Raw genomic sequence first — 25895 nt, forward strand, 5'->3', positions numbered from 1 at the left:
CACCTCTGTACAGTTACAACCTGTGCAAAGCCTGCCAACGGCCAGTGCTGCCCTCCCTGACGTTAGAACTGGGCCTCAGTGTGACATGAAAGGACAAGCATTATTACTCCAATCTCCCACAATACTGCTTCGTAAGACAATGCTTTTAAAATGCTTTGGGGAAACAGTCAGCAGAGTTTTGAGAGTGAATTTTTTTTTAAAAAACTGGTTTTTTTCACTCATCTGGTCTCAGACTGATCTGCAGTCAAAGGGAGGCAAGGCTCCCTCCTTGTAGGCTCTCACTATCAGGGTGGCAGCTGCAGCACAAAGAAGCATAGATGGGCAGGGTACATCCCAGCTCCTCTCCATGACACTTCGTATATGAAGTCCTCTGCCACCTGACTAACTCCCCACAGACAGAACATGGCACCTGACTAATAATGTTGTCATAATATTGTCGATAATAAACTTTGGTCAACACTTGGCATTGTACACCATTAGAATCACAGTGTTACTACAGTACCAGTATATTGCTCACTACTTTTAGGGAATAGCAATGCAAAACATTATCATACTAGAAATATTTAATGAAAGAGACAGGACTCTACTATCTGCTTATAATCCATGTTTGTATGCCACACAGAATACTCCAAACCACACTGACAAATTAACACTCTGCATCTGCACTGATAACATTTAGAAGGAACATAAAAACACTGATCCTATTAAGAGAGGGATGTTGATGTTCTTATACTGCAAAGTGGCCACGGTCAAACTGACATAGCAACTTTTTGTAAGAGCAGCAAGACTTTACACAGCTGTGAAGTTAATGGAAATGTTAAAACTTCTTTATCAGATTAATTTGTAAGTCAGTGTTTTCAGCCAAAAGGCTTGAAGTAGGCTGTGTACCCAGGATGGTTAAGATGACAAGAGAGGACTTCCATGAGCGGTCAATGTATCCCTCAGCTGCTGCCTCAGACTTTCCAGACTCCATTTCTCTTATTATGCTTGCTTACTTTTTCCTCTACACCACCATGTTTTAAAGGCTGTTACAAATGTATATACTATCCCAGTCAAACTCAGGAGTTTCGATGCTTTCTCAACGTTGGATGTTTTGAATCAGGAAATACTCAAAACCTTTGTTTAGGTAGAAAGGTTCTGACGCAGTCTAGCATCAGTCATTACTCTTGCAATTGTTAGGGATGCTGCCATGCATTGTAAAGATCAATACAAGGTTTCATGCAACCTTAGTTGAGGTATTCCTTAGAGCTACCTCTTTCACGCTGCTGACCACCTTCATATTTCCACTGCAGGGTATATATCCAGAGTGTAGGGTGTGGTTTTTTTGAATCATTCATTACTGAGGTATTGTACTATCAAGCAGCATTTTCTCTCAATAATTTAATATATATTTGCACTTTATAAGACTTCATGATTTAAAATGTCTGCCCTTACACAGAAGTACAGAAAGCCTCATTTATTGTGCCAAGACAGCTTTTTCATACACTTCAAATTTGTACTGGATGCCATTCTCTTCTTGGATATCAGCAGGGACACCTGGGTATCTGGAGAGAGGGGAGAAGAAAAAACAAAGCCAACAAGTAGATAAAAATATCATTATGAGTCACCTGTAATTTATCCAATCGAATAGAAAAGAGAGTTGTTTGAAAACGGAGATGAAAATACCATCCTTAACACGGTATACTAAGTACAAACTATTTTTAGGAATCATGTTAACTACTATCAGCAACTCATACGCACATCTTTTTAAATCAAGAAAGCATCCTCTGATGTAAAAAAAACTCCACCTTTTTGGCTTAATCAAAAAACCCCAACATTTTTATTGAAGCCTCCAACACGTTATTTAACACGTCCTCAAAGGCAGAAGAGATACAGAACACTTTTGGGTTTTTTTTTGCTTTGCTTTTCCTCAGATGGTTTAGAAGAAATGCTAAGGTAAAGGCTTCTTCCAAGTCTATGACAGCTTCTTAAAGCAGCTGACTGCTACCATGCAAAGTGTTCCTTTATATTCCAGATTTACTAAACCAGTTTTTATTAACAGACACTTTCAAGAATGTCTTCAGCTCCCTGTGACAGAAAAAGGATTTTGTACAATTAATGACTTTGAGGGCAAAAGAAATTTCCAATTTTATTTGCTAGGTTTGACTCTATTGGGTTTCCATTTTAGTGAGGGAATTATCTGCTATTTTGTAAGTTCATGCTTTAAGGCCAAATTCTGATTTCAGTACGCTGGCCAAAACCAATGTATACCTGAGAAACAGCCAAGAGGGAGAGAGGGAAGCTTTAGGTCAGACATCAGGATACTAAAGCGGGCTCGTGATACGGCACAGAGCAGTTCAGAACATGTTAAGAGATGAAAAAGGTGACTTATCCTCCCTACTCACCTTGTTTGTCTCTCCTGCATCCTTCTCTCATGCCCCTACCTATTCTCCCCCACTTCAGTGCCAATCCATACCCGTGCCCCGTGCAGAGAGCTTGCCATACTTTCTGTTTCTTCCACTGCTGGTCCGTAACCAGCTGGGAACCAAAATGAGATTAGCAAGAAGAGGAAGAGGCAGACGTTTGAATTCTTGCCACCTCCCTACTGCCTGGTGGATGTAACCTCGTTGGAGAGGACATAAAAGTATGACTGGAATACGACAAGGATAACGTAGAAGATACCACAGTGAATTGCAGAAATTTATGGTTTAAATACTTGTTCCTACTAAGTTTGTTAGGAAGAGGTAATTTTCTCAAGAGAAAGAAATAACATTAGAAATCTATAAAGGCTCAACCCTCTCTGCTCAAACCCATTTAATTTGTCTCTGGCAATTTATCAAAGACATTCAGAGGCTAAACACCATTGACTAACAACATACTGAGAGTTATGAAGCTTAATAAATATTTGAGTAATTCTGAAGTGAGAAACAATAAGAAAGTTACTTTTCAAGCAAACCGACAAATGGAACTTCTTTACTGTGAAGATTATGGGAAGGTTGAAGAACACAGCAAGTTCCAACAACCTCTCTGTGCTGAGTGTGGTGCAAGCAAGTCCAGGTTCTAAGTAAAATACGACTTTGGGGAAAGATACAATGAAAAGCACCTCTAAGTCAAAACAGAACATGGCCTTAACAGGATGCTCACACATTCAAATTAGATTATTAAGTCTTCCATCTGAACACAAGACTAGTATGCATCTTGATACTTACTCAGTGAGAAGTTTGTAGTCTTTGTAGTCAATTTCTGGAAAGAATGTGTCACTTTCAAATTCCTGCAAAATTCTTGTCACAAACAATCGATGATTAATTGGCTTCTCCATCGCTGCCTTTAAAAACAATAGAAACAATTAAAATCGAGTTCTTCCCTGTAGAACAGCTCAACCATGCATAAAGTAGTGTTGTTTATTAAAATTTTTAATATTCTTGTTTCATAACACTATTTGAAGTCTGTAAGATAATATCAAGTATAAGTTCTTATTTGGAACACTAGCTTTCTTTACCAACTCTCCAAATTCTTGTTCCGCCTGCACCAGCCATCACTGTGGCAGCATTCAAAAAGAACCAAGAGATAAGAGTCTTAGCATATCTTTTACTTGTAGATTGCACACCGAATATGTTACCTAAAACTGAAACTCAGTCACTATTTTATATATTACAGGATTTAAGCAAAGCAGTGAAAATTGAACTATAAATCTCCTCTTCTGGACTCGGCCCAATAGCACTTTCTAAATGGATAATTTAATTTTCTGCCAGTTCCACCTGGTAAGTGGCAGCAATACCTATTCTCAGAGCTTGGGGCATCTGACAGAAATGAAGAAAAAATTATGAGTAGTCCTGTGAGAAGAAAGGAGCAGTATGGTCTAGTCTCAACAAGCAATTTCTGAATCATACCTCTGTCCTTGTTTAGGCTGGGATGGAATTAATTTTCTTCCTAGTAGCTGGTATAGTACTGTGTTTTGGGTTTAAGATGAGAATAATGTTGATAACACACTGATGTTTTATTTGTTGCTGAGCAGTGCTTACACTAAGTCAAGGAGTTCTCAGCTTCTCACACTGCCCTGCCAGGTGCACAAGAAGCTGGGAGGGGACACGGCCAGGACAGCTGACCCAAACTGGCCAAAGGGATATTCCAGGCCATATGATGTCATGCTGAACAAAAAAACACTGGGGGGAGTTGGCTGTGGGGGGGCAGACGTGGCTGCTGCTCAGGAACTGGCTGGGCATCAGTCAGCGGGTGGTAAGCAATTGCATTGTGCATCACTTCTTCTGTATACTCTTTTATCATTATTGTTTTCTTCCTTTGCTGTTCTATTAAATTGTTTTTATCTCAACAAGTTTTACCTTTTCTACGATTCTCTTGCCCATCCCACTAGTGGGGAGTGAGTGAGTGGCTGTGTGGTGCTTAGTTGCTGGCTGGGGTTAAACCACGACAACCTCTTTGAAAGACAGGAAGCTTTAAGCAGTGGGAGAGGTCTACACCTCAAGGTAGTTTGTTCCAATGTTTAATTAATATCACTGGCTAAGGATTTACAATGTATTTTTATTCTGCATTAGTTTTCAATCCCAGTGATCAAATTATCTATCAGTTTAACTTCCCAGTTTGATCTCTGGATTATGGCAAAGTGATAATATGTATTGGAAGTTATATAACAACAACAACAAAGAAAGTTTCCAAGCTCCTTGGATGAAAAAAGTTATGAAGACACCTGTTAGGTAAGTTCCTCACTAACAAATTCACACAAACTCAGGAGTTAAAAAAAGTTTTGTCTCCAGATCAGACTGAAAAGTCACCTCTTCCAGACTTTCTCGGCATTAAAATAACCCATTAAAAGCTATACTCATGACTGCTTATAATATATTTTTTAAAAGCTTACAGCTGTTTCTCCCTTTCCCTTAAATTGGTGATGAGCAATGCTCTTTGTTAAAGGTGATTCAACATGCAGCACACTATTAGGTACTACTTTGACAAGTACAGGGACCAAGTAATAACAAATTTAATCTAATAAAATTTATTGTTATCACTGCTGAAAAGGTAGTTTCTAGAAAAGCTGCTCTATTACTAAAGAATGGCTTAAAATGGAAGGGGTAAGTTACAGCACACCAGCATCCAACAGCACTGAACTGGTGTTCAACTCATTTGTATATATCACATTTTTTCTTTCTTTAAGTAAGAGTGGGAGGTAAGAGGAGAAACATACACCTGTGGAATGACAGAAGAAGAATAATCTGCTTCACAAAAACATACTGTATTCTGTAAATAGAGATACTTTTGTTTTGTAGTAGAGGAATAAATCAACTTCCTATCCATCTCTATGGGAATTCAGCTTCAGCAAGAACTCTGTACCACCAAGACAGGTCAGGGAAGAGCGTATGGAGTGACTGACCACAGATATTGCAAAAAAAGCTGAATTTGGCATGAAGGGGAGCAGAGGGTGACCTCCATTCTAGATAAACGGTTGCATTAGTTGAGTGAACCAACCAGCTGTGTAATTGTTTGTCCCCAAGTTAATAAAAAACGTGCAAATGCTTCCTGAGTTAGCCAGACCAGCTCTGGGGGTCTGCACGTGTACGTGGCCCATGAAAACTGAAAAACAAACAAGAAGAACGTGGAGAAGAGCAACAGGCTTGAGCTGGTTTCAACCCACATATTCCTTCTCAGCAGCTGGGAATGCCCAGCATGATGACACTGAGCGTACACAGCAACAGGCAAGGAGAAACACATTCGTAAAGTGATTCAACTTTACATTTCAGTTGCTCTACTCTGCTAAGTGTAATTTGCACTTGTATTAGGATTTAAGTATATAGCTGAATCATGCCTTGGCCTGTCCCCATGGCCCCATCTAGTCATCCCAGCGCTATGTCTGACTCTGGTTACCTTCATGGGGCCTGATCCCGTCCTGTGGACCTGCCTCATCACCATGAGCCCTGGCTAGTGAGGCCCCTGTCATGCCAGTCAGGTTACTGCCCATGGGTCCCAGCTCCTGTCCCTTTGGGAGCACCAGGTCCTCCATGTTCCGGGACAGTAACTTCAGAAAACTTCAGATAAGTAAATCTGGTATCAAACATGAACCCTTCCATGTGTGGTGTCTCTAAAGGAACCTGTTCAGAGAGGACTGGACTCTGACACCACCTCTGCAAACTACTATGGACCTGGTAGGATGGGGAAGGAGATTTATCACAACTCTCGCATTTTCATGAGGATTAAGTAGACATTCAATTCACTCTTGCCCTGTCCAGCCCACTCTATCAGTTTCACCACCTTTTTTTGGTACAGAAAACAAGTTAGAGGATGCATAGTGGTGATAATTTGATAGAATGTTGACATACTTACTGTGAATTTAATCAAGGAAATATACATTATGCATATTACTCTAACAAACAGAATGGGGTGAGTATGACTTTAGTTTAATGTAACATATACATAATACGAAGGTATAGATGTAAATAATCTTGAATATTTAAACAGAACTTGCAGTAACTAAATATATTTCTAGTGATCAGGCAATACTGTGGGAAGTTAGCACAATATTCCACAGACAAACCACTTCCAGTAAGTAGGAGATCAGTACTGCCTTTTTTGATTTTGCGTTTTTTGTAAATGTGAGGATAATGTACGTGATGGAAAGGACAGATAGTAAGAGAGGACTTGTTGGAAATAATTTTACCAGGGCAAGAGGAGGAGATCTTTAAAACAAAATGATGATGTCTCTAAGCTCATGCTTCTGTAAATCTGAAAAATCTGCATCCTCACTCCATGGTCATTACATTACCCTCAGTCCATGGCCATGCTGGGTCTCAAAGTCATTCCTGGTACAATTTTAATTTACTGTGTTTTTCCCTCATAATCCATTCAGTTATCCTTGGACTGTACTTGTACCTGCACTGGTTTTCCTTGGGACTTGTATATGTGTTTGCTCTCCACACACATTCACCTCCTTGGGTAGCAGCTACTGAACCTTTTAAGATACAACAGCCTGATGCAACAGGGAAAAGCAATGCTCATTTTTGGTTCATGTTAAAGCACAGCCTATTACAATCGTGGCTGTTGATCTCTCAGAAACATCAGAACCACTCCTCAAGCAGAGATCACTTTCCACAAAAGAGGGAGGACAGGAGAGCTGAGGTGTCAGGATCCCAGGTATCTCAACTCTTTATGTGAACCAGAGTCTTTTATTACTCACATATATCTTCATAACCCTCTGAAAAGATTTTAGCATACCCTCGTCTTTTTGCTCACTTCCAAGAAATCCTTGGCAGGCCTGCCTCTGAAGTGTAAAGCAAAAAGGAGCTGACCTAAGGATCATCTTCCCCATAATTTCCAGCTGCATTGGACTGACAGCTATACTAGATTAGGTTATGTCTGCACGTGCAGGACCGTTACCTTGGATTAGTTTCTTTTTGTAGAACAGAGGTTAAAACAGCCCTGAAGCTCTGCAACAAAGCATAACTGTGTATTAAAAGTAGTTTCAGAGGTATTACAAAATTAATCTTTTATAGATCTAATCTCCAAACCACTGTAAACTAGTGGGTATAGCAACCAACTGCTGTAGAAGATACCAATTATTTCTAGTCATTTAAAGATTCACAGATTTTAGCACACACACACTGCTTCTGCTTTCTCCTCTACTGATTACTTAAAATAAGTAAACCAGCCAAAGTAACTTTGTGAGGCACTTATTTTTCAAGTGACTTTCTAGCCAAGAACATTGCCAATTCAAACAAAATATGAGAACACTATAAAAGAGAAAATTTAAAAATAAACAGTCTGTTTACTTGCATTCTGTTTTTCAACCCTTAAAATGTATTGGATTATATAAGCAAGCTGCATTTTGAAGCTGCAAGAGTATTAAAAATACGTATTTTATACATTAAACAGATCTCACAGCTGAAGATCTCACAAAGTTCTAGATCTTACCTACGTAAAAGGACTTGCCTAAGCTAAACTTCGGCTGTTAGGAGAGTTGCAGTGATAATCAGGAGAATCAACACCTTCAAAAATCCTTCCTTCCCACACTGCTAGGGCTCAGCTTAGTGACGTAGGAACAGCCCTTCCTTGCCAAGCCACCAAGGCTAAGACCAGTGAGGGAGGAGACACTGTGGTAGCTCCCACCACCAGTCTCTGCCAGGGACAAAGGCAAGTGCAACAAAATTCTTCTATGACTGTTATCGAAAAGCTTGCCCATACACTTCAGTCACTAGACTTTTCCGTGTGTTAGTCTTAAAGGAGGGTCTTTTAAATCTTTTCCTCTATGATCTCTGGAAGCATCTTTAAAAAAGAACTTAGAAAGCAACAACCTTTCATAGCTGCATGATTTGTGTCTGCAACTGACTCAAATATTAACCTTTTTTAGTAATTTTTTTTTTCCCAGAGGAATGTCAAATCAATATGTTTGTTCAAAAGAACGGGCACACAAAAAGCTTGTTTAGGAGTAATAGCAATATTACAGTCTTCTTTCCACATTAAAAATCCTCTGAGTTTATTTTGGAGACTGTACTGGAAAGGCTGGATATGTCCCTCGCAAGTCTGTGAAAGTATAAGGATGCTAAATTAAATTCTTAAACTGTTAAAAGAAATTATTAGTTAATCCACTAGTCCATTGCAAATATTGTAGTTCTGTTTCCTCTAATTTTATTTATAACTAGTTAAGAGCAAGAAGTATTGGCCACCAGAAGCATGACTACAATAGCCATGGATATATTTTTACAAAATGTAAATCTCTATGGGAGGACAGTGCTGTCAGCTGTAATGCTGTGACCCTGCCACTTTCATATAAAAGAGGTATTAGGGAATTGCACTGAGTGCTCAAACCCTTTCTCAAAAAACACCTTGAAGGTCATAAGAATACAGAATAATTGTCTTCTCATTCTCATCTTTTAGTTCAGACAACTACACAAGGGAAAATTCTCCTGTAAAGAAGGATTCTGTGACATTACAGTAATGAAGTAAGAGACTTACATTTGCATATACACCAGGAAGACAGTAACCTTCCTTGGAAACAACTGCTCAGGACCACAAATGTCCACAATTGAGTAACATTATCATGAGCTTGGTGGGACAGGGAAAAGAACATACGGTCAGAGCAACCAAAACCACCTTCAGTCTTCACTTTACACAAGGTAACGTTACCAGCTTTCAAAAAAGTTAACAGGGTTAAGCCATACTAATTAGTTCACTCTAAAACAGAACTAGTGGAGAAGCCAATGCAGTGCTCAGCTTTTTGCACTGGTTGCTCCCAGAGCAGAACAATGCTTTGGGCCTGTAGTGTGACGTCCTCCACGTCAACAGCGTCACGCAGCTCAGAGGAGCCTGCTCTTCACAGCATGTTCTTTGAGAGCACTGTTTGGAGGGACCAACAGCACTGCAACCTGCAAGAGTGAGGCATGTGAGCATGGAAAAATGAGCTGTCTGCGTAGCTCCCTTGTAAGTGGATCTCAGTTCTTGGTCACATCACAGACTGAATGCAACAGTTCAAAAACATGGTAACATACACGTTAGTCTCTATTCCAATAGGTACGCAGCTTAAAATCATTCCGGTAGGTACGCAGCTCAAAATTGCTTTGTCTTATATGCAGGGAAGGTAGAAAAATTACTACTATACCTTTTACAGTTTACAGGAAATTCTGACCTACTAAAACATAATCTTTAAAATGTGTATTTTAGTATATTAGTATTAGCTAGTAAAGTTTTGGCAGGCTTGAAAAAAATCACAATAAAACTAGTGACTCAAATTGTTAATACTTCTCTCTTTTAAAGAAGTGATCCTTATGGTACAGCAAAGATTTGAAGCTTAGCAAATGTGGCATTCACAACCCACTCAGGGCATTCAGAACCCAGTGAAGCTTATATGCTTAGTCAAGAAACTCTATTTAAGAGGGTAATTAATCATCTGCAAGAGACTTGCTGCACTAAATATGAATAGCAACTTCATAATTCAATAATTTTGAAGAATGAAAGGGGGTAGATTACCAAACACAATATGTCAAATACTAATACATAGGAAGACACCTGAGCATGAATATTAGATAAAATTTTCCCTTGGAGATTACTGGAAATTTGATTTTCCAGCTCAAGCCGCTTTGTTGAAGAATTTCCCCAAATGCTATTTATCACCGCATCTATTTTCTGTTATGGCCAGCCTACATATTAACTAAACAGCAAAACCAGCAGAACTTCTTATGAAAGAACTTTTTGTTCTGTTATGAAATTGCAAGTTTCTTCTCCAAATTTAATACAAGAATACAATTCTGTACCTCAGCAATGTGACCTTGAATGTCATTGTTTGCTTCTGTGGCATTGAGAAAGCAACAAGCTGAGTAGGAACACATAAATTAGAAGAGACAATTTTAAATGTTTGAGATGCTGTAGGAAAAAACTGTTTTATCAAGGTGAAAACCTGTTTGACATATAGCATGTTTTGGTGTTACTAAAGAGGCCTTGGTTATGAGGAACCTGAGTCACAAATTTTTCTTTTCTTTTTTTTTAAGTTTTGTTGCTAGGTTTTTTTTTCTTTTCCACTGGTAGGCTCATTGTTAGGGATTTGAGCTTGGTTATTTTTACAAAGCAGGTTTTATATTAAAGACTCTACAAACAATGTATCATAAGACCATACCATCCACGTAAGTAAATCTACACCTGGTTTTGGGTTTGTTTTGTTGTTTGTTTGGGTTTTTTTTTTTTAAAGTCCCTGTTTAATGTCTGGGGATGTGCTGGACTTACAGTTCCTATTCCTAGTAAAATCTGAATGTTGTTTTTAATCAGTTTAAATCCAGTTAAAAGAGACTGATGTAATTTATACTGAGCAGACTCCCTTAGAATCTCCAGGTAGTGCTATTTTTCAGAGTCAAAGCCAAAACCAGAACCTCTCAATTAAGAGACAATACCTCCACACAGAGTGCATCTACATTAGTGTCTTAACTCAGAACAGAAACGTGGTTTTGAAATGAATATTCCAATTGTTCCCACTCACCGTGCTTTAGCTGTACTGGGGAGCAATCTTGGTGTGCATGAATTAAATTTCTTGGGGATGAAACCAAGCCAGAAAATCTGCTCCAGGAACATGGCTGATGAGCTCCAACAGCTAATAGGGTCTCAAGGGCCAGAACCAGTGAGTCACCACCACAAGTCTTCCAGCACACAATAAGCACTCATGAGCCAGCAGACGGCTCTCAAAACACCAAGTGCTCACACAAAATGATAGAGTGCCTCTCATGACACACAAAGGCTTCGTAATTGCTGTGACCTACTGGCCATTGCTGGGCTGCTACACTCCTCCTCCCTCATCCATAAAATCAATAGCAACATCAACTCCTTCTGGAACTCAGGAGATCCAGAATAGTGCAGAAGATCCAAAGAAACGAAACTTGTAAACCTGTGCTGTGAGAAGTCAAAAAGCTTCCCTGGAAGCAACAGTACTACCCTGTGGCTGTATCAGAAGATTACAGACTTGATGAGGTGATCAGTGTCAAGTCAAATTTAAGAAGATGAAGGGTGCACGAGGTTTTTGAACACTCAGTGGACTGTGGGAGCTGTTTTCAATCTTTTCTGCTCTCACTTCCCAACAGCAATACTCTGCTCAGCTCTCCCTGTCCCCACCAAAATGCCTACTATGTCTAGCTGCTCTGCCTTTTCCTGTTGCAGAGGTCAAGGCCCAGAAAAGGCAGTTCCCCAGAGTATGCCGCTGAACACAGCATGAATGTAACCTACATGAAGACTTGGACGGCCACCCTGTTCAGAGCTCACCTTTCTCTATTCTTCACAGGACTTGAGGCAGCTTATGCCAATACTTCCACCACCCTGGAGAGAACTGTGTTTCTGAGAACCTATGGGCAGTGGGCAAGATGACCATAAGAAAAAGGCAGCTGCACTGTGTCCTTATAAATGTTCAGAGACCTCCAGGCTTGCTCCTCTATCCTCTGCAGTCCTACGAGGAAGAGGCTGTGAACAGCAGCAGCCCGTTGCTCCATCCCATTCCTTGCCCCTCTGTTGCTGAGGTCAGCATCCCATCCTGAAATGCCATCCTGGAGCACATGCTCTAGCACCTTTGCTTGCCTCTGTTCTTAGAGGCTGGGCAGGGCACAGCAGCTATCCGTACTTGAGATTGAGAGACAGGCTGGACACCTGTGTCCCAAAGAATGCCCTTCTGCACTCAGGCAGCCGGGTAGATGCTCCACCTTGGCATGATTCTCTGGATGAGGCTTGTGTTTCAGCATGGTATCTGGGCAGGGCAGCATGAGGTACAGAGAGGATGAAGTATTTCAGATGAGGCAGGCAATTAAACATCTTGAATGGTCCTGTGCAGAAAAAAGGTGCCAGCATCCCTCTTCGTTCTGAGGTTCTCTCGAAACCACCTGAAACACGTGTGAATCTGCCTCAGTTTATGGGCTACCCTTGGTAACCCTTCTGGCTTGCTACCCTGGGTCTGGAACTCGACTGGGATGTTGGTGTTGCCCACAGCACCCACAAAGAGTGTGGGAAACCAAAGAGAGCAAAGGCCTGGAAGATCATGTGCATGTTTCTTCCTCATACCATCTACAGAAATATGGCTTGGAGGACTGCTTCAGGGAGCTCCGTGACAACAACCCTGATCATGGTGGACCTCCCCATCCCAAACTGATTAACTGATCAGAAGTTGCTAAGTCTAGGAGCTGTGTTAAAAGACTCCACAGGACAATAAGCCACCCTCTTGAATAATGATATGGACTCTGGAAGTGTTGTCTGGTAATGGCAAAGCTGTTGCAGCAGCTCTTGACAGATGGCTTCAGTTGTGCATCCTCACATTCTGCATCTACTTCTTATTCTCCAGAATCCCCACACCAATGGGATGGCACCAGCCTGAGCTCAAGCGCTGTGCCAAAGGCTGCAGATCAGCCAGGACAGAGCAGCTACAGTGAAGACTTCAGGAATGCCATTATCACTCATCTTCCTACTCAGCCTTCAAGACATCCACAACAGCCTGTGGCAGGCTGTCAAAGCAGCCGTCCCAAAGTAAGTGCAATGGGTGCAAGCGTGAGCTGGCCATTCCCTTTTGTAGTGGTCCTGACTGAAAGACCACTCTGTATTAAGGAGTCCCAACAACCCCATGCAATGCTACAGGCTTGGGGACGAGTGGCTGGAAAGCTGCCCGGCGGAAAAGGACCTGGGGGTGTTGGTCGACAGCCGGCTGAAGATGAGCCAGCAGTGTGCCCAGGTGGCCAAGAAGGCCAACGGCATCCTGGCCTGTATCAGAAATAGTGTGGCCAGCAGAACTAGAGAGGTGATTGTGCCCCTGTACTCGGTGCTGGTGAGGCCGCACCTCGAATACTGTGTTCAGTTTTGGGCCCCTCACTACAAGAAGGACATTGAGGTGCTGGAGCATGTTCAGAGAAGAGTGACGAAGCTGGTGAGGGGTCTGGAGCACAAGTCTTAAGAGGAGTGGCTGAAGGAACTGGGGTTGTTTAGCCTGGAGAAGAGGAGGCTGAGGGGAGACCTTATTGCTCTGTACAATTACCTGAAAGGGGGTTGCAGAGAGGTGGGTGTTGGTCTCTTCTCCCAAGTGACTAGCGACAGGACAAGAGGAAATGGCCTCAAGTTGCGTCAGGGGAAGTTTAGACTGGATATTAGGAAAAATTTCTTTACTGAGAGAGTGGTGAAACACTGGAACAAGCTGCCCAAGGAGGTGGTGGAGTCACCATCACTGGAGGTGTTCAAGGAACTTCTGGACGTGGCACTGCGGGACATGGTTTAGTGGGCATGGTGGGGTTGGGTTGATGGTTGGACTTGATGATCTTACAGGTCTTTTCCAACCTTAATGATTCTGTGGTTCTGTGTAACTAACCTGAATAGACCCAGGCCTGTACTGTGCTGCACATATTCCTTGGCCACAGGATAAGCTCAGGCAGAAAAGAGAGGAGCCTGTAGGCAGGTCCCACTTAGTACTGACGACTATACCACCTGTGTGTCCTTGCCTTTATCTAAAAGAGCAGCAAGAAGTTCTCATGTGAACATCCTTTCTGTTTGACAGCAGAAATGATGAATAGATTTGTTTTCTTGTAAGAAAGTCCTATAATAGCTTGAATGACCAAAATGGGGTAATCCTTTCTACAGATGGGGTCTGTGCAACATGCTGCATGTGGCTTGGACACTCATTCAAAGCCACACAACTTGGAGTTCTCAACACCTAAAGGGATGTAAGATTACTCACACTATTCTGTCCTTCTTTGAAGTGTTAGCCCCGATAAGCAGCATTTTAAATGACATTTTACAGAGTCTGGGTGCTCTTCTCAGTGGGATCACAATGGACTAGCTCCTCCTGGTGCAAAACAGCTCTCTACTGCACTGTTGTGTGGCTACACTCAGATGCAGAAGAGGACTTACTCAGCAGGCACAGTAGTGTTACTTGTAAATGAGTAGGAAGAGCCAGGTACAAGACCAGGAATACAAAAGGGTTGATGGTGGTTGGGATCTTCATCTGCAGGAGGCAGACAAAAAGAAAAGTATGGTGCTTTCCAGCGTGGCCTGCTCTCCTCATCAAGGTCTGTCCTCACAAAGCTCTACCTGGTTTGAAAGATCGGAACTTTGAGTTAAACTCCCCAAAGCGCTGTAAGTGAAACTGTCATGTCCTCAGCACTACCTGTTTCAAACCACTCCTGTTGCACTTACTTGGTAAAGTAGTTGCAGACACTTTTCCATCACAGGCTTGTACGATCAGTTCTAAACCTTTGAGCCATACGAAGTAGTAAGATGAAAATAATGCTTTAAAACCAAATACCTACAACTACTGAATAAAACGATTCACTTCAACTACCAATTGCTATCTTACTTCCCACACATTTCTACACGGTATAATGGAAATATTCCTGTAACCTTTTGTGCATCTTTAATACAGGCACTAAAAATATTACCTGTAGTTTTGGTAGAGGTGTATGGTTTCTATCAAACCCTTTTAATTAAGATTACAAAGCTAGTCTGAATGCAGGAATCTGTATAAAACTGTCAGATTTCTCCCTGATGAATTACAAACTCCTCTGAAGTGTCCTGAATAAATGCGTGGAAGGGGGAAAACAGTTGAAATTTTAAGCCATATTCCCTCATGCTAATCAGCACAAGTAATATTTTGCAAAAGTACTCTCAATCAAAACTGCCTATTTATAACCTAAGTATTGGCGAGTAATAGTCTAAAAAATGGCATTGTTCTCTACAAAGTATCAGCCAGACACTGGAAAAATAGTTAAATTAGAAGCCTACAACACAGATGCTCCTGGAAGAACAAGCAAAAATAATCACTCGTTGCAGCACTAGGTGAGTATATGGCCATTGCACAGAAGGTGTAAACGATTCTGCTCACGCTATGCATCCTGCAGAATTACACACAGAAGCCAAATCTAGTCTTTTGCTCATGTTGGGCAGTTATGCCTAATCTGAAGATAATCTGTCTCAAGAAATAATGCCTGGAAGCAGGCATTTTAATGGCCAAGAGTGAAGGACACGTTATTTCTATAGGATAATACTTGACTATAGACTGAATGCATTTGAACATCAAATATATGGTGGACCTCACCACATGCAAAAGTGATCATAAAACAGAAATTAAAAAAAAAAAAAGGAATAACAGTGTTTTACAGGCTATTTGCATATGCATCTTATTTTTCTCACAACCTTAGCAATATCTAACTTCTTTGCTTCTTTTACTGTAAAAGATGCATTTCCTAAGACACAGAGAAGAGGTTCATGAAAAGCACAAACTGCAAAGGCAAGAAATATCAGAACATGTATTTTCCCACCCTGTACACAAAGCCTATTATCAGTCCTAATTTGCTACCAGGAGTATGATAGCATTTTCATCACACACCTGAAGTCCAAGTGCCACACAAGAAGTGGAGTATATTTCCCAGCATACTTGTAATGACTAAAGGACAGCAGAACTGTTTTTCCTTTAGTATATTAAAAAAACCCTTGCTTTACAATTCTTAATTAAGATTTTTTTTTATCAAAAGAAAGATTGCTTACAGATATCCTTACTCCATATTCTCCTGATTGATGTGAAAGGAACTAGGGTTGATGGCCATAATCTTTTGAATGGTATTGTATGACAACAAATGCAAATTATATGAGAGCTTAACAAAAGAAGACAAAATCAATTGAGAGTTAAAGGACAGAACGCCTACTGTGTAGGGGCTGAAAGGATGACTCTAGGAATGTGGGTGGAGACATGGTGAGTTGACTAAACTTTGCATGTGTATAAATGGAAAATGAAAGGAGGGGTTTGGGTGAAGGGAGAAACATGGCTGAGGAAACACAGGGCAACAAGAACATAGGTTTTACTGCAGACCTTCATGTTGCACAGATATCTTAGTTCAGGACAGCAGGACTATTGCATTTGTGGGAAAACAGGGCAGTTTACACAGGGCTTTGTCTGTGCAAAGATGGTCCTGAGAAGAAAGTGGCACACACTGCCTTTTTGGCACGTGTACAGACACTTGAATACCAAGACACCCTAGACACCAAGAGAAACCTGTGGAGTAGGAACAGTAGGGATGCCTGATTGCTGGATGGGAAAAGAGTCAGTTCTAGGTTTTATTGTAGCCTTATCTCCTCTTATTGCTGACACCATTACCTGCCAGCTCTCTCTAAATCCTCTTTTCTTACCTATATACCTGTATAAAGTGCCATACTCTAGCTAAAAATGCTGGATCATTTTTCCTTTTTTCCCCACATTCTCTGCAGAGTCAGTCTACTACCTCATTAAAACAAACTTAACAATATGGGTCCTGGTGTAAAAAACTAACAATTTAGATTTTTAAGAAAAGTTCTCAAAAGTGCAATGACTGTATGACACTGGACCATTAGCATAAGCAACATTTGGTTACTTGGACAGATTATTTTAAACTTGTGAGCTGAAATTCTACTCTCCAGGATTTGTTCTGTTGGAATCACTGGAGTTTGCTGGGTCATGTGAAGGAAAGGCACTTCCTAAAGCAGAAGTAATAGGAACTTGAGCCATCCTCATCCCATCAAAGAAAATGACTATTTAGGAGTACTCTAAATGTACCTTGTAAACTGAAGTGCCTCCGACGATCCAAACCATGTCTACTTTACTTTTTAACTCTGGTGAATCCAGAAGAGCTAAAGCATCATCCAGACTTTTGGAAAGATAATGAGCTCCTTTTGGGGTTTCCCTAGAAAAAGCAAAGTTTTATTACTAAATAATTAAAGGACCATTCATCAAGATAATCAATACAATCTAGACATACAATGTGTTTTGCTGAAGTCACAAACAATTAAATGTTTCATATTAGTTAATTACTTTGAAATGCCTATTATTGCTAAACTATGTTAGAATTCTCATCTGACTCCAGGATTGTTTAATTATTCACAGTTTAATCATAACTGTGGTTAAGAGGCATTATAAATTACAGATCTGAAATTTTGTATCATGTTTTTAAAAAAGAAAAACTGAGACATTTAGATATCTATAAAATAAAATATAGATTTCTACTTGAATTCTAGAACACTAATATTTCATTCAAGAAAACTAGCCAAAAAGCCCCTATCCCCTGCCTCCCACCCCCTTCAGCCCCAAACCCACCAACATCCTCTAAAGCAATAAACCATTATAAGTGGATGTTTTTCTTTAAGAATATTTGGGTAACTGTGGGTGATGCATTCAAGAAAAGAGCTCTGAAAGAGGACAGCTCTTTTGCCTTAAATGCTAATAAAAATAAACTTCCAAAAAAATGGAATAAGAGCCACCAATCTAACCAGGAACTAGAGAAATACAGTTAAATACATGAATCAGAAAGACTACTGACAATTGTCAGATGGTTTGTATGTAGAGTTAGGACTAGTATTTATTATGCAAGGTAATGACAATTATCTTGTGAATTAATTAAAAAATAAAATAAATATAATAATTAAAAAATTAAAGATAAAGTAGTGATATCACTCAGAAACAATAGCAGAGATGCTTCCTAACCAGGTATCAAAAATATTACATTTAGAATTACTTTAGGATGTATTGCTACACATATTTTTAGGTGCAGACTTGTTATTTGTTTTACAGGCCTATTATTCATCATATACATACTTGAGCTCCCTGCTGAGCACTATATTAATTCTGTCTTTTAAAGGACGATTCTTCTCAGGAATGGAGAACCAGGTTTTTTTACCCATTATCAAGGCATTCTGTTTACCTGAGTAAGAGAGAAAACACTTATTTAAAGGGTATTTTCGCACTGTCCTGAATTTTTTGGTTGTTTAGTGACATCTGCTGGACTTTCCCTCCCCCTTCCGAACTCCATTTCAGCAGTTAACGGAAGTACAAGCTTAGGTCCCGATTCTCAGATTAGTCACATGCATAGAAGAACATGTTTGTGGCCTCAAAGCCTTGGCAGGCAGTTGACGCCAAAGTAGTCTCATGCACACCTATAAACTTATAATTGAAAGAAGACCATAAAAGGCATGTCACTGCCCATCATACGCATTACACGGACATTGGCTCTGCTATAATTATGTGGCCAAATTAATCTCTGTGTGTGAGACCAACTCACACCCTCGAAAGAGTTCTCTTAGTGTGAAAAAACATAATTGTTCTCTTTATAAATCCGAGCAGCATACAGTAATCAACGTTGTGTTTGCATGTTCCATCATTCCAGTTACATGATCAGCAGTAACTGTCAGCTTTGAGTGTTATTTAAAAAAAAAGCCCAAACCAAAAGCCAGGTAAAAGCATAACTTTTAGGTGAATGAGCCAAATTAAATCCAAAGCAGAGTGCAACAGGTGTTCAATCATATTCTAGAATTCACCCATAAGTATAATTTCTGACCAAATCAGGTTCATAACCTGATTATCTCTTATATATGCCCTGCTAAGAAGAGGGTTTCTTTTTACGAGAAATAAACACAGAGGTTGAGACTCACAAAGGGTAACGGGAATTTTTTTAATGTGCTACACAGCAGGAGGGATTTTGGAGAAAAGAAAATAGTATTTGTTCACAGCTATCCTCCCTGCTTCTTGATCTGAGAGAGGCTGCATCTACTACATCACACCAGAGAACTGATGCTCCAGTTGTTCATTAGCTGTGTCTAAAGATCTTTCTCCTGCAGATAACTTCCATGAGCAAGTTTGCAAAAGACATACTGCAGTGTCAGTTTAGATAAGTTAGCACAGACCACTGGTACCACTGCTGAAGGAAATGCACAGGTTCTGGAAAAAAAAAGTATTTTCTTACTAAAGGTTCACACTGGGATGCCTACGGGGTCAGAACAAAGATTTATCTAGACCAATAGCTAATTTACGGCAGTGGCCAGTGCAGGTATGCAATCAGACTAAAAGTAAGACCAAGTGATGCTTCTCCATTGTATTCTTCCCACTTTCAAAAATCAGTGACTTTCTGACTTTTTTGAGCCGGGGGTGAAGATTTATACTGCTGTGTAGATTTATGGCAGCATAATGCATTAAGAGGTCTGGTTGTGAAGCAACTTAACTGCCTAGCATCTAAGGTCATACCTTATCAAAAGATTTGCAGGCAGGATGGAGCAAAATTTTTCTTTTTAATTATAAACATTTTTTTTTTGATTACGGGTTATTTGTGCCAGGTAAGATGCAAATTACAGACACATAAAACGACTTACATTTGTGTTGTGTCTTTTTTGTATGTAAGGTTGCAACGGGCTGAATCAGGTCTCCAAAACAAAGTAAAATCCTTCGCTTTAGACTGTTGCAAAATGAGATTATACATTCCTTGTGGAATATGGAACAGACCTTCAAATCAGAATATGGAATAGGTCACTGAATCAAAACAAGGGCACATGTTAGGCTGCCTGGAAGTTTTAGCACACAAGTGAGTTTTGCTAGGCAGCAGTTTTAACAGGAGCATGAAAAAACCCCACACACCTTGTAGTGGCAGTCCCTGCAAACACCCAGTAGCCTAGTCTGCTGGGTTAGAGAATTAAAACAGCTTAAGTAAATGTCAAGAGCCAGCACTAAAGTCAGTGTGAAAGAGGAATGGGGGCAACACGACAAGACTTGTCTCTTCTGGCAGTGTTAAGTACCCAGTCAGAACAAATTGGCTGTTTGCATCTTTTGCATTTCTATCCCTGTTTGTTTGTGCTGATTTTCACAAATGTTTTCAATCCTCAATAACTGCTTTTATCACACCAAATCAATAGACTCTATAGTATTACTTTGCTGCAGAGGTCTCACTGGGCCTGAACGTTATTGCTCCATATTACCAGTACGGTTGCACATTACTGTGTACAGATATACCGCACATGGTTGCAGTATTGTTGCTGCACATTATCAGTACGGTTAGGGTTTTCTTTATTGGAATGGTGCAGCACTCAGAAAATCAAGCAAAATTACTGTTACAAGGGTCAGAGGGGTGGACAAATGGCCAAGGCTGAACTAGAGCAAACAAGTTAGGTAAGCTAATATAGACTGAAAAAACCCTCTGCTAATTAATCAGCATAAAAAAACCTTTCCATTTTTAATTTGTTCAGGGCTGGAGCTGTAGGTATAGACAGGTAGGTGAAGTTTTCTACTCTGTTGGGGAAACAGGACTTTGAAATTCTTTTTATTTACAAATTACCTGCAGCCCAGAAACATCTGATTCACCTCCAGTTTCTTTATCTAACTGAAACAATCTGTATGATGTTTTTACAAAGGGGTAAATCTATTTACAAAGGGGTAAAACACTCGTGAGACTTGGGAGGGCGTGGAAAGGCAGGCTGTTTGTAGAAGCAGGACGTTTAAGTCAGGGAAAAGTAAAGTTAACAGTCTTTTTCATGACTGATACCACACAAACTAATTTTAGTAAGTAGAGGCACACCCCAGCAACAAGTACAACGTTACCTTCCACATGGGATGTGCTAGTCATTCTCTGGAAGTACTTGTACTCATTCCTGGGAAGAAAGCAAGAAGAGCATTACAACGTGGTTTAGGAACAAATTACATTTCTTTAATTGGAAAAAAAACCGTAACGCAAGCGCCGCCGGTGCCCGGGGAGGAGAGGCTGGAAGGGGCCGGGCCCAGTGCCATGCCTGAAGCGAGACCTTTGGCCCCGGGTCTGCTTGCATGAGAGATAACCCCCGCCCGGCAGCCGGCACACGGCTCCCCAAGCCCCTTGGGGCTCCCGGACGCGGCCGCGCGGCCCGGCAGCCATCGACCGGGCCGCGGCCTCGCCAACCGCCACCGCGGGCACTTTCCCGCCCTGTTGCGCATCGCCCTCCTGGACTACAACTCCCAGCGCGCAATGCGCGTCGCCACACTAGCCGCCGGCGGGGAACGCGCCGCGCTGCACGCTGGGAGCTGTAGTCCGCCCGCGCGCCCGCCGCCCGGCGGGAAGAGCACCGCCAGACCCGCGGTACCTCAGCGGCGGCCAGGGCAGGCTGCCGTCCTTCCCGATGCCCATGTTCTGGCACACGGCCACGATGGAGTTGAGCGAACGCACCATGACGCCCACCGCCGCCTCCCGCCGCACCGGACTTCGGAGCGAGACAGCGCGCAGCAGCGGGGCGGGGCGGGGCGGCGTGAGGGGGCGGCGGCGACGGCGGCGGCGGCAGGACTCCCCCAGCCGCGGGCGGCGCAGGGCGGAGGCGGGAGGTTGGAGGGACCGCCGCGCACACGCCGGCGGAGGCGCTTCCCCCGTGGCCCCGCCCCGCGCCCGCCGTCGCATCCGGCGAGGAAGGTGGTGCCGGTGCCCGCGGCCGCGGCCCGCCATCGCCATGCCGCGGGGGAGGCAGCGGGAACGCGGCGGCGGCGGGCAGCAGCTGGTGCTGAGCAGATTCTTCGGAGCGGCGGGGAGCGGCGGGCAGCAGGGCGCTGCCCGGCAGACGGTGCGCCTGGGGCGGCGGCGGGGTCCCCCGGTTGGCGGTTGGGGCTCAGGGCGCCTGAAGGGCGCGGGCCGGGCCGCAGGGGCCCTGCGGGAACCCTCTTGGTGGTGGCGGAGGGCCCTCGGGCCTGTCTGGTTACCCGGTGTCCGAAAGTCATGTCAGAAAGGGTGGCCAGAGCTGGCCACGGCTCTGCTGCACGAAGGGGTGCCCTGCGGCTGCCCTGCCAGCAGGCAGGGCCTTCCAGTTACCAACGCTGGCTGTAGCATCTTTGCTTTGTGTAACACAGGGTAGCGATACATAGTCTTTCAGGAAACTGCCAAGATACGCCCATTTTGTAGGAGCTGAGGCTTGGTATGGGTACAGTGGGCTTGGTAAAGCCAGTGTGCCAGTTTGTGTCACAGGGGCTTCTCTCTCTTGCAGTAGTGTTGGACCTTCCGGCACAGGTTCTGCCTCCTGGCATGCGGTGGGTTGAGCTTGTGGCCCAGATCGTGGAGCTTGGAGAACTCTTAGTACGCTGTTAGGTGCAAGGTGAAGAGAGCCTGCAGTGATCCAGCAGCCTCTCCATGTCGCTGCTGGGAAAAAATTGCTGTCTCTCAGCAATTGGGTTTCATTCTGAGTTTGTTTTCTAATCTCCCTGTAGTTAATGTTTCTAGCCCTTTTTGGCCCTGGAAAAGTGTATGCTTTTCTCATCCAGGTGTATATTGTGTCTCAGATCAACCTTTTTTGTTATCTTTGGTCCAAATATATTTTGAAAGGTGTGATTACCGCTTTCAGTCCATGCAGAAAAACTGCTTCCTAATTAGTGTTGATCTGGTGGTATATAGTAGTGGACTTGGAACGGAAACTCTTTGCCACTGATGTGGGCTGTGCCTATGGAAATGTTATGTAGAGGTTATTGGCTTAGTTGCTGGGGGTGGAGTTCCTGCTTAGTTATAAGGAGACTGAATTTCCCCAGTAATACACTTAAACCATCTGAGGTTACCATATGAAATGTGCATCCAAGCTGCTAAAAGCACCTGCTGTGTATTTATCTGCAAAGTGAAATGATAATGTATATATACATTGTTGCAGTTGCAAGTTACTCCTTTATATTTGGTCATACTTCTTGCATTCTGTCAAACAATACATCAATGATGAAACAACATAAATTGATGAATTTTCTGTTTACGAAGTGTTAAAAGTGCACGTGTCAAAAGCCATCTAAGGAGCAGTAGTCGAAAGTACTGTATACTGTACAAACCCAGGATGATGCTAGCTATGTGTTTACAGATAGTTTAGGAAAGTCGTCTCAGTCTGGATTAACGCTTCCAGGATGGTGTGGAGAAGATACTCTTCCATCATCGGGATGTAGGCCATGGGAAGTAATGCCTCTCAGAGGTGAATAGCCAGTCTCTGGAAAGAAGGGGGCTCTGGACTGGAGGAATGGGGATTTGCAGAAGAGATCTGATTCAGAGACAGGGTGCTAATGTGTGGTGTGATGGGAAAGTCTGTTAAGTGCTGGTTCAGTTCTCTGCCACAGAAGTAGCTCTAAGCTGCCTTTTGAAGCCATGGTAGCTGCAGGTGTTACTTCTCTAGCACAACAGCCAGCTTGTTCACAGAATGCACTATTTCTTTTCCTCTTGTAGCCTTGAATGTTAGAAGAACTATTTTATAACGAAATATGTAGGTAGTTAAAATAGTTAGGGATTTCACATATTGTAAATTAATTTTGCATTTTGCATTATCTCTTTATGAAATCCTTGGGTGCATTGTTGTCTTTCATAGAGAATGGCAAAGAGGAAAAAGTAACTGAACTTCTTTGTTTAATTTATGTTTCAGGCTTCTGAATTCAGCACAAAAAGGAGAATATCAACTGAAAGCAGTGAACCCTGTGAAAAGAAGACCAAAGCACGACAAGTTACTCTAGAAGACATCTGTAACCCGTTGAAGACTCAGGATAAAAGTGAGTTGACTGTAAAGAAACCTTCAAGCATTTATACTCAATAAATAGTTTTTCATTGTCAAATGTAAAAAAGTTTGTCAGCAGATACTTTAGGAAATGTCTCTTGAGTGTAAGATACATCTCTGAAGAGCCATTATAAGCATACTAGCTATACTGTTAAAGCACCTTTCTGTGGCTCAGAAGCTAGGTATTTGAGCCTTGCTCCAGAATTACTCTGCAAATCCCCTTCAGCTGACTCAGCTTTAACAGGTTGTTCAGTCCGTGAAGTCCAGATGCCCAGGCAGAAATGCTGCAACCTCACTTTCTGTGTTGGTTTACCAGTCTGTCTTTTAGACTCAGGCTGAAGCATGACTGACACCTGACAGCTCTATGGAGTCTGGCCTGTGACTGGGATACCTAAAGGCTGCCTCGAAGTAAACAGTTCTAATGCAGTGCTCCTAACTGTGAAATGACAGTGACTTAAATTACATTGAGAATGCCTGTGCTTCATCTGGCTTTGAACCAAGAATTTAACAAATTCATGATGTTAGTAGAAAAACAAATCAGTGAATATAAAGTTCATTACACTTACACTTCACTGGAAAGAAATGTAATTTTTTTTAAAGAGGGAATTACATTGTTTTGAGAGTGTGATGGTTTGAAGTATCATTAAGACACCATCAATTAGCACTACTGTCTACTTAAAAACTGTGTGCAAAAAATACCACTGTTTTCCAATGTTCTTGGCTGATTTTGTGTCTTTGCAGTTATCAGTCCAGAAAATAATTGTGCTTCTTTTCCGATGTATGAAGAAGCATACAAGTGAGGGAAGTTAACCAAGCTGATTACATGCACAATTCTGTCAGGGTGGCAGAAATACTGCAATGGGAGAGGAGAGGGAATGTAGGGAAGAGAGAGACAGAGCAAAATGATTGCATTCTCTGCTTATTGATGTCATTCTAATAGACATTCTGTTTTAGAAAATAAGTTGCTAATATGTTTTTGTTGTGTATTTTTACTGAAGAAGAACCTCAGAAGTGTGAAAAGCCCCGTGTATGTTTGCAAACTCTAGACAGACTGAGAGAATTCTGCAGTGATTCAGACCAGCAGTGTAACAGAGTCCAGGAGGATAGTTTTCGGGAGAAAGAATCTCTGAGTTTGGAAAAATGTCCCAGTATTATTGGGAGAAGTTCAGAATTGAAAAACCCTCTTCAGTCTGGGGACACTAGCCCAAAGGTTGCTCAGAAGGTACGTAGAGCTTTAGTCCAGTGCTGTGTAGATTATTTTTTATGGTTTAAAAAAGCAAGCTTTGGCACAAGATTCCTTCTGTGTTTTTTGTGTTTTGTCATGAAATAGCGCAGCAGTACCCAACAAACCAGTGTTTGTGTACGGATGTTCTCCTCGAACTCTTAGCATACTGGGCAGAATGCCTCTTACGGTTCTTCAGTGATATCATTGAAAAAAGCAGTAATGAGAGAGCAGAAACACTGGCAGTATATCTTGTGATTGTGAATGAACTTATCATATTGTAATAAAAAATGTTCAGTGTGGCTGTTTGCTCAGCTTTCTTTCAGTTCTATCAGTTTTGATAGGGGCTGTAAAATTCCTAACAGGCTTTCTTTGTAAAAATACAATTTAGAATTATTACTGAGATGTAGCTTAATCCAGTTGCTAATAAATCTGACTACTAAAGATAGCATTTTTTTTCATCTGGAGAAGATATGGGTGGCTCTCGTGAAAAATTATCATTATGATGCCTATGATACAAGTTGATAAGAATGTAGTACTACCTTGCTTCTCCTTTTATTAACATTAACTACTAACACTAGTTAATTGATTGGTTTTTGGCCTCACCTTGCTCATTTTTAAGTGTTCAGGTCCTAAAAGGCATCTCATGGTTTACTGTGGTGTTGTGGCATTGGGACTAAACTGCTCTTTAACAAAGCTCTGCATCCGGCTTTCTGAAGGAAGGAGGTTGTATTAAAGGTTGTGTAGTTGATTTGACCTTCCCTGTCTGAAGGTCATGACCTTAAACTGGGGTGCTGGGGTTGTGTGAACATGAGATCAGGATAAGAATAGTGAAGTGAACAGTTTGTGGCAAAAGATTTCTGTTGTGATAAGGGATTGACATTATGTAGTCGCAGTAGGTCAGTGGGAGAACACAGAAAACGGATTCCTTCTCTGTTCC

The 25895-nt window shown here is 41.8% G+C and overlaps 2 protein-coding genes across 3 annotated transcripts in view; one reads left to right on the forward strand and one right to left on the reverse strand.

Annotated features, from left to right (window-relative positions):
- Positions 1 to 589: 589 nt before the first annotated feature.
- Positions 590 to 21444, reverse strand: DHFR (dihydrofolate reductase). Of its 2 annotated transcripts, none has more exons than XM_059833875.1 (6): positions 21322 to 21444; positions 20807 to 20856; positions 18041 to 18146; positions 17006 to 17132; positions 3189 to 3292; positions 590 to 1544 (listed from the first exon to the last, which is right to left on the reverse strand). In XM_059833875.1, the coding sequence occupies exons 1-6, from the start codon at positions 21405 to 21407 to the stop codon at positions 1457 to 1459; spliced, it is 561 nt and encodes a 186-aa protein (XP_059689858.1). In that variant the 5' UTR covers positions 21408 to 21444; the 3' UTR covers positions 590 to 1456. The 2 variants fall into 2 exon arrangements, with proteins under 2 accessions (XP_059689858.1, XP_059689857.1); XM_059833874.1 differs by having other exon boundaries at positions 3189 to 3304.
- A 234-nt stretch (positions 21445 to 21678) lies between these two features.
- The window catches only part of MSH3 (mutS homolog 3), a 122315-nt gene continuing 118098 nt past the window's right edge, over positions 21679 to 25895 (forward strand). The window contains exons 1-3 of the mRNA XM_059833465.1: positions 21679 to 21789; positions 23605 to 23728; positions 24732 to 24955. Of these exons, the coding sequence (XP_059689448.1) occupies positions 21679 to 21789; positions 23605 to 23728; positions 24732 to 24955 (459 nt within the window). The remainder of the gene's footprint in view (positions 21790 to 23604; positions 23729 to 24731; positions 24956 to 25895) is intronic.

This window comes from Gavia stellata, chromosome Z, assembly GCF_030936135.1.
Source record: "Gavia stellata isolate bGavSte3 chromosome Z, bGavSte3.hap2, whole genome shotgun sequence".
Taxonomy (NCBI): Eukaryota; Metazoa; Chordata; class Aves; order Gaviiformes; family Gaviidae; genus Gavia; species Gavia stellata.

Coding starts and splice junctions, on each gene's coding strand:
- DHFR (XM_059833874.1), bottom strand. CDS start 21,407: ATGGTGCGTTCGCTCAACTCCATCGTGGCCGTGTGCCAGAACATGGGC. Junction 18,147..20,806: donor TAGCACATCCCATGTGGAAG/GTAACGTTGTAC, acceptor TCTCTTACTCAG/GTAAACAGAATGCCTTGATA. Junction 17,133..18,040: donor GTGCTCAGCAGGGAGCTCAA/GTATGTATATGA, acceptor TGCTTTTTCTAG/GGAAACCCCAAAAGGAGCTC.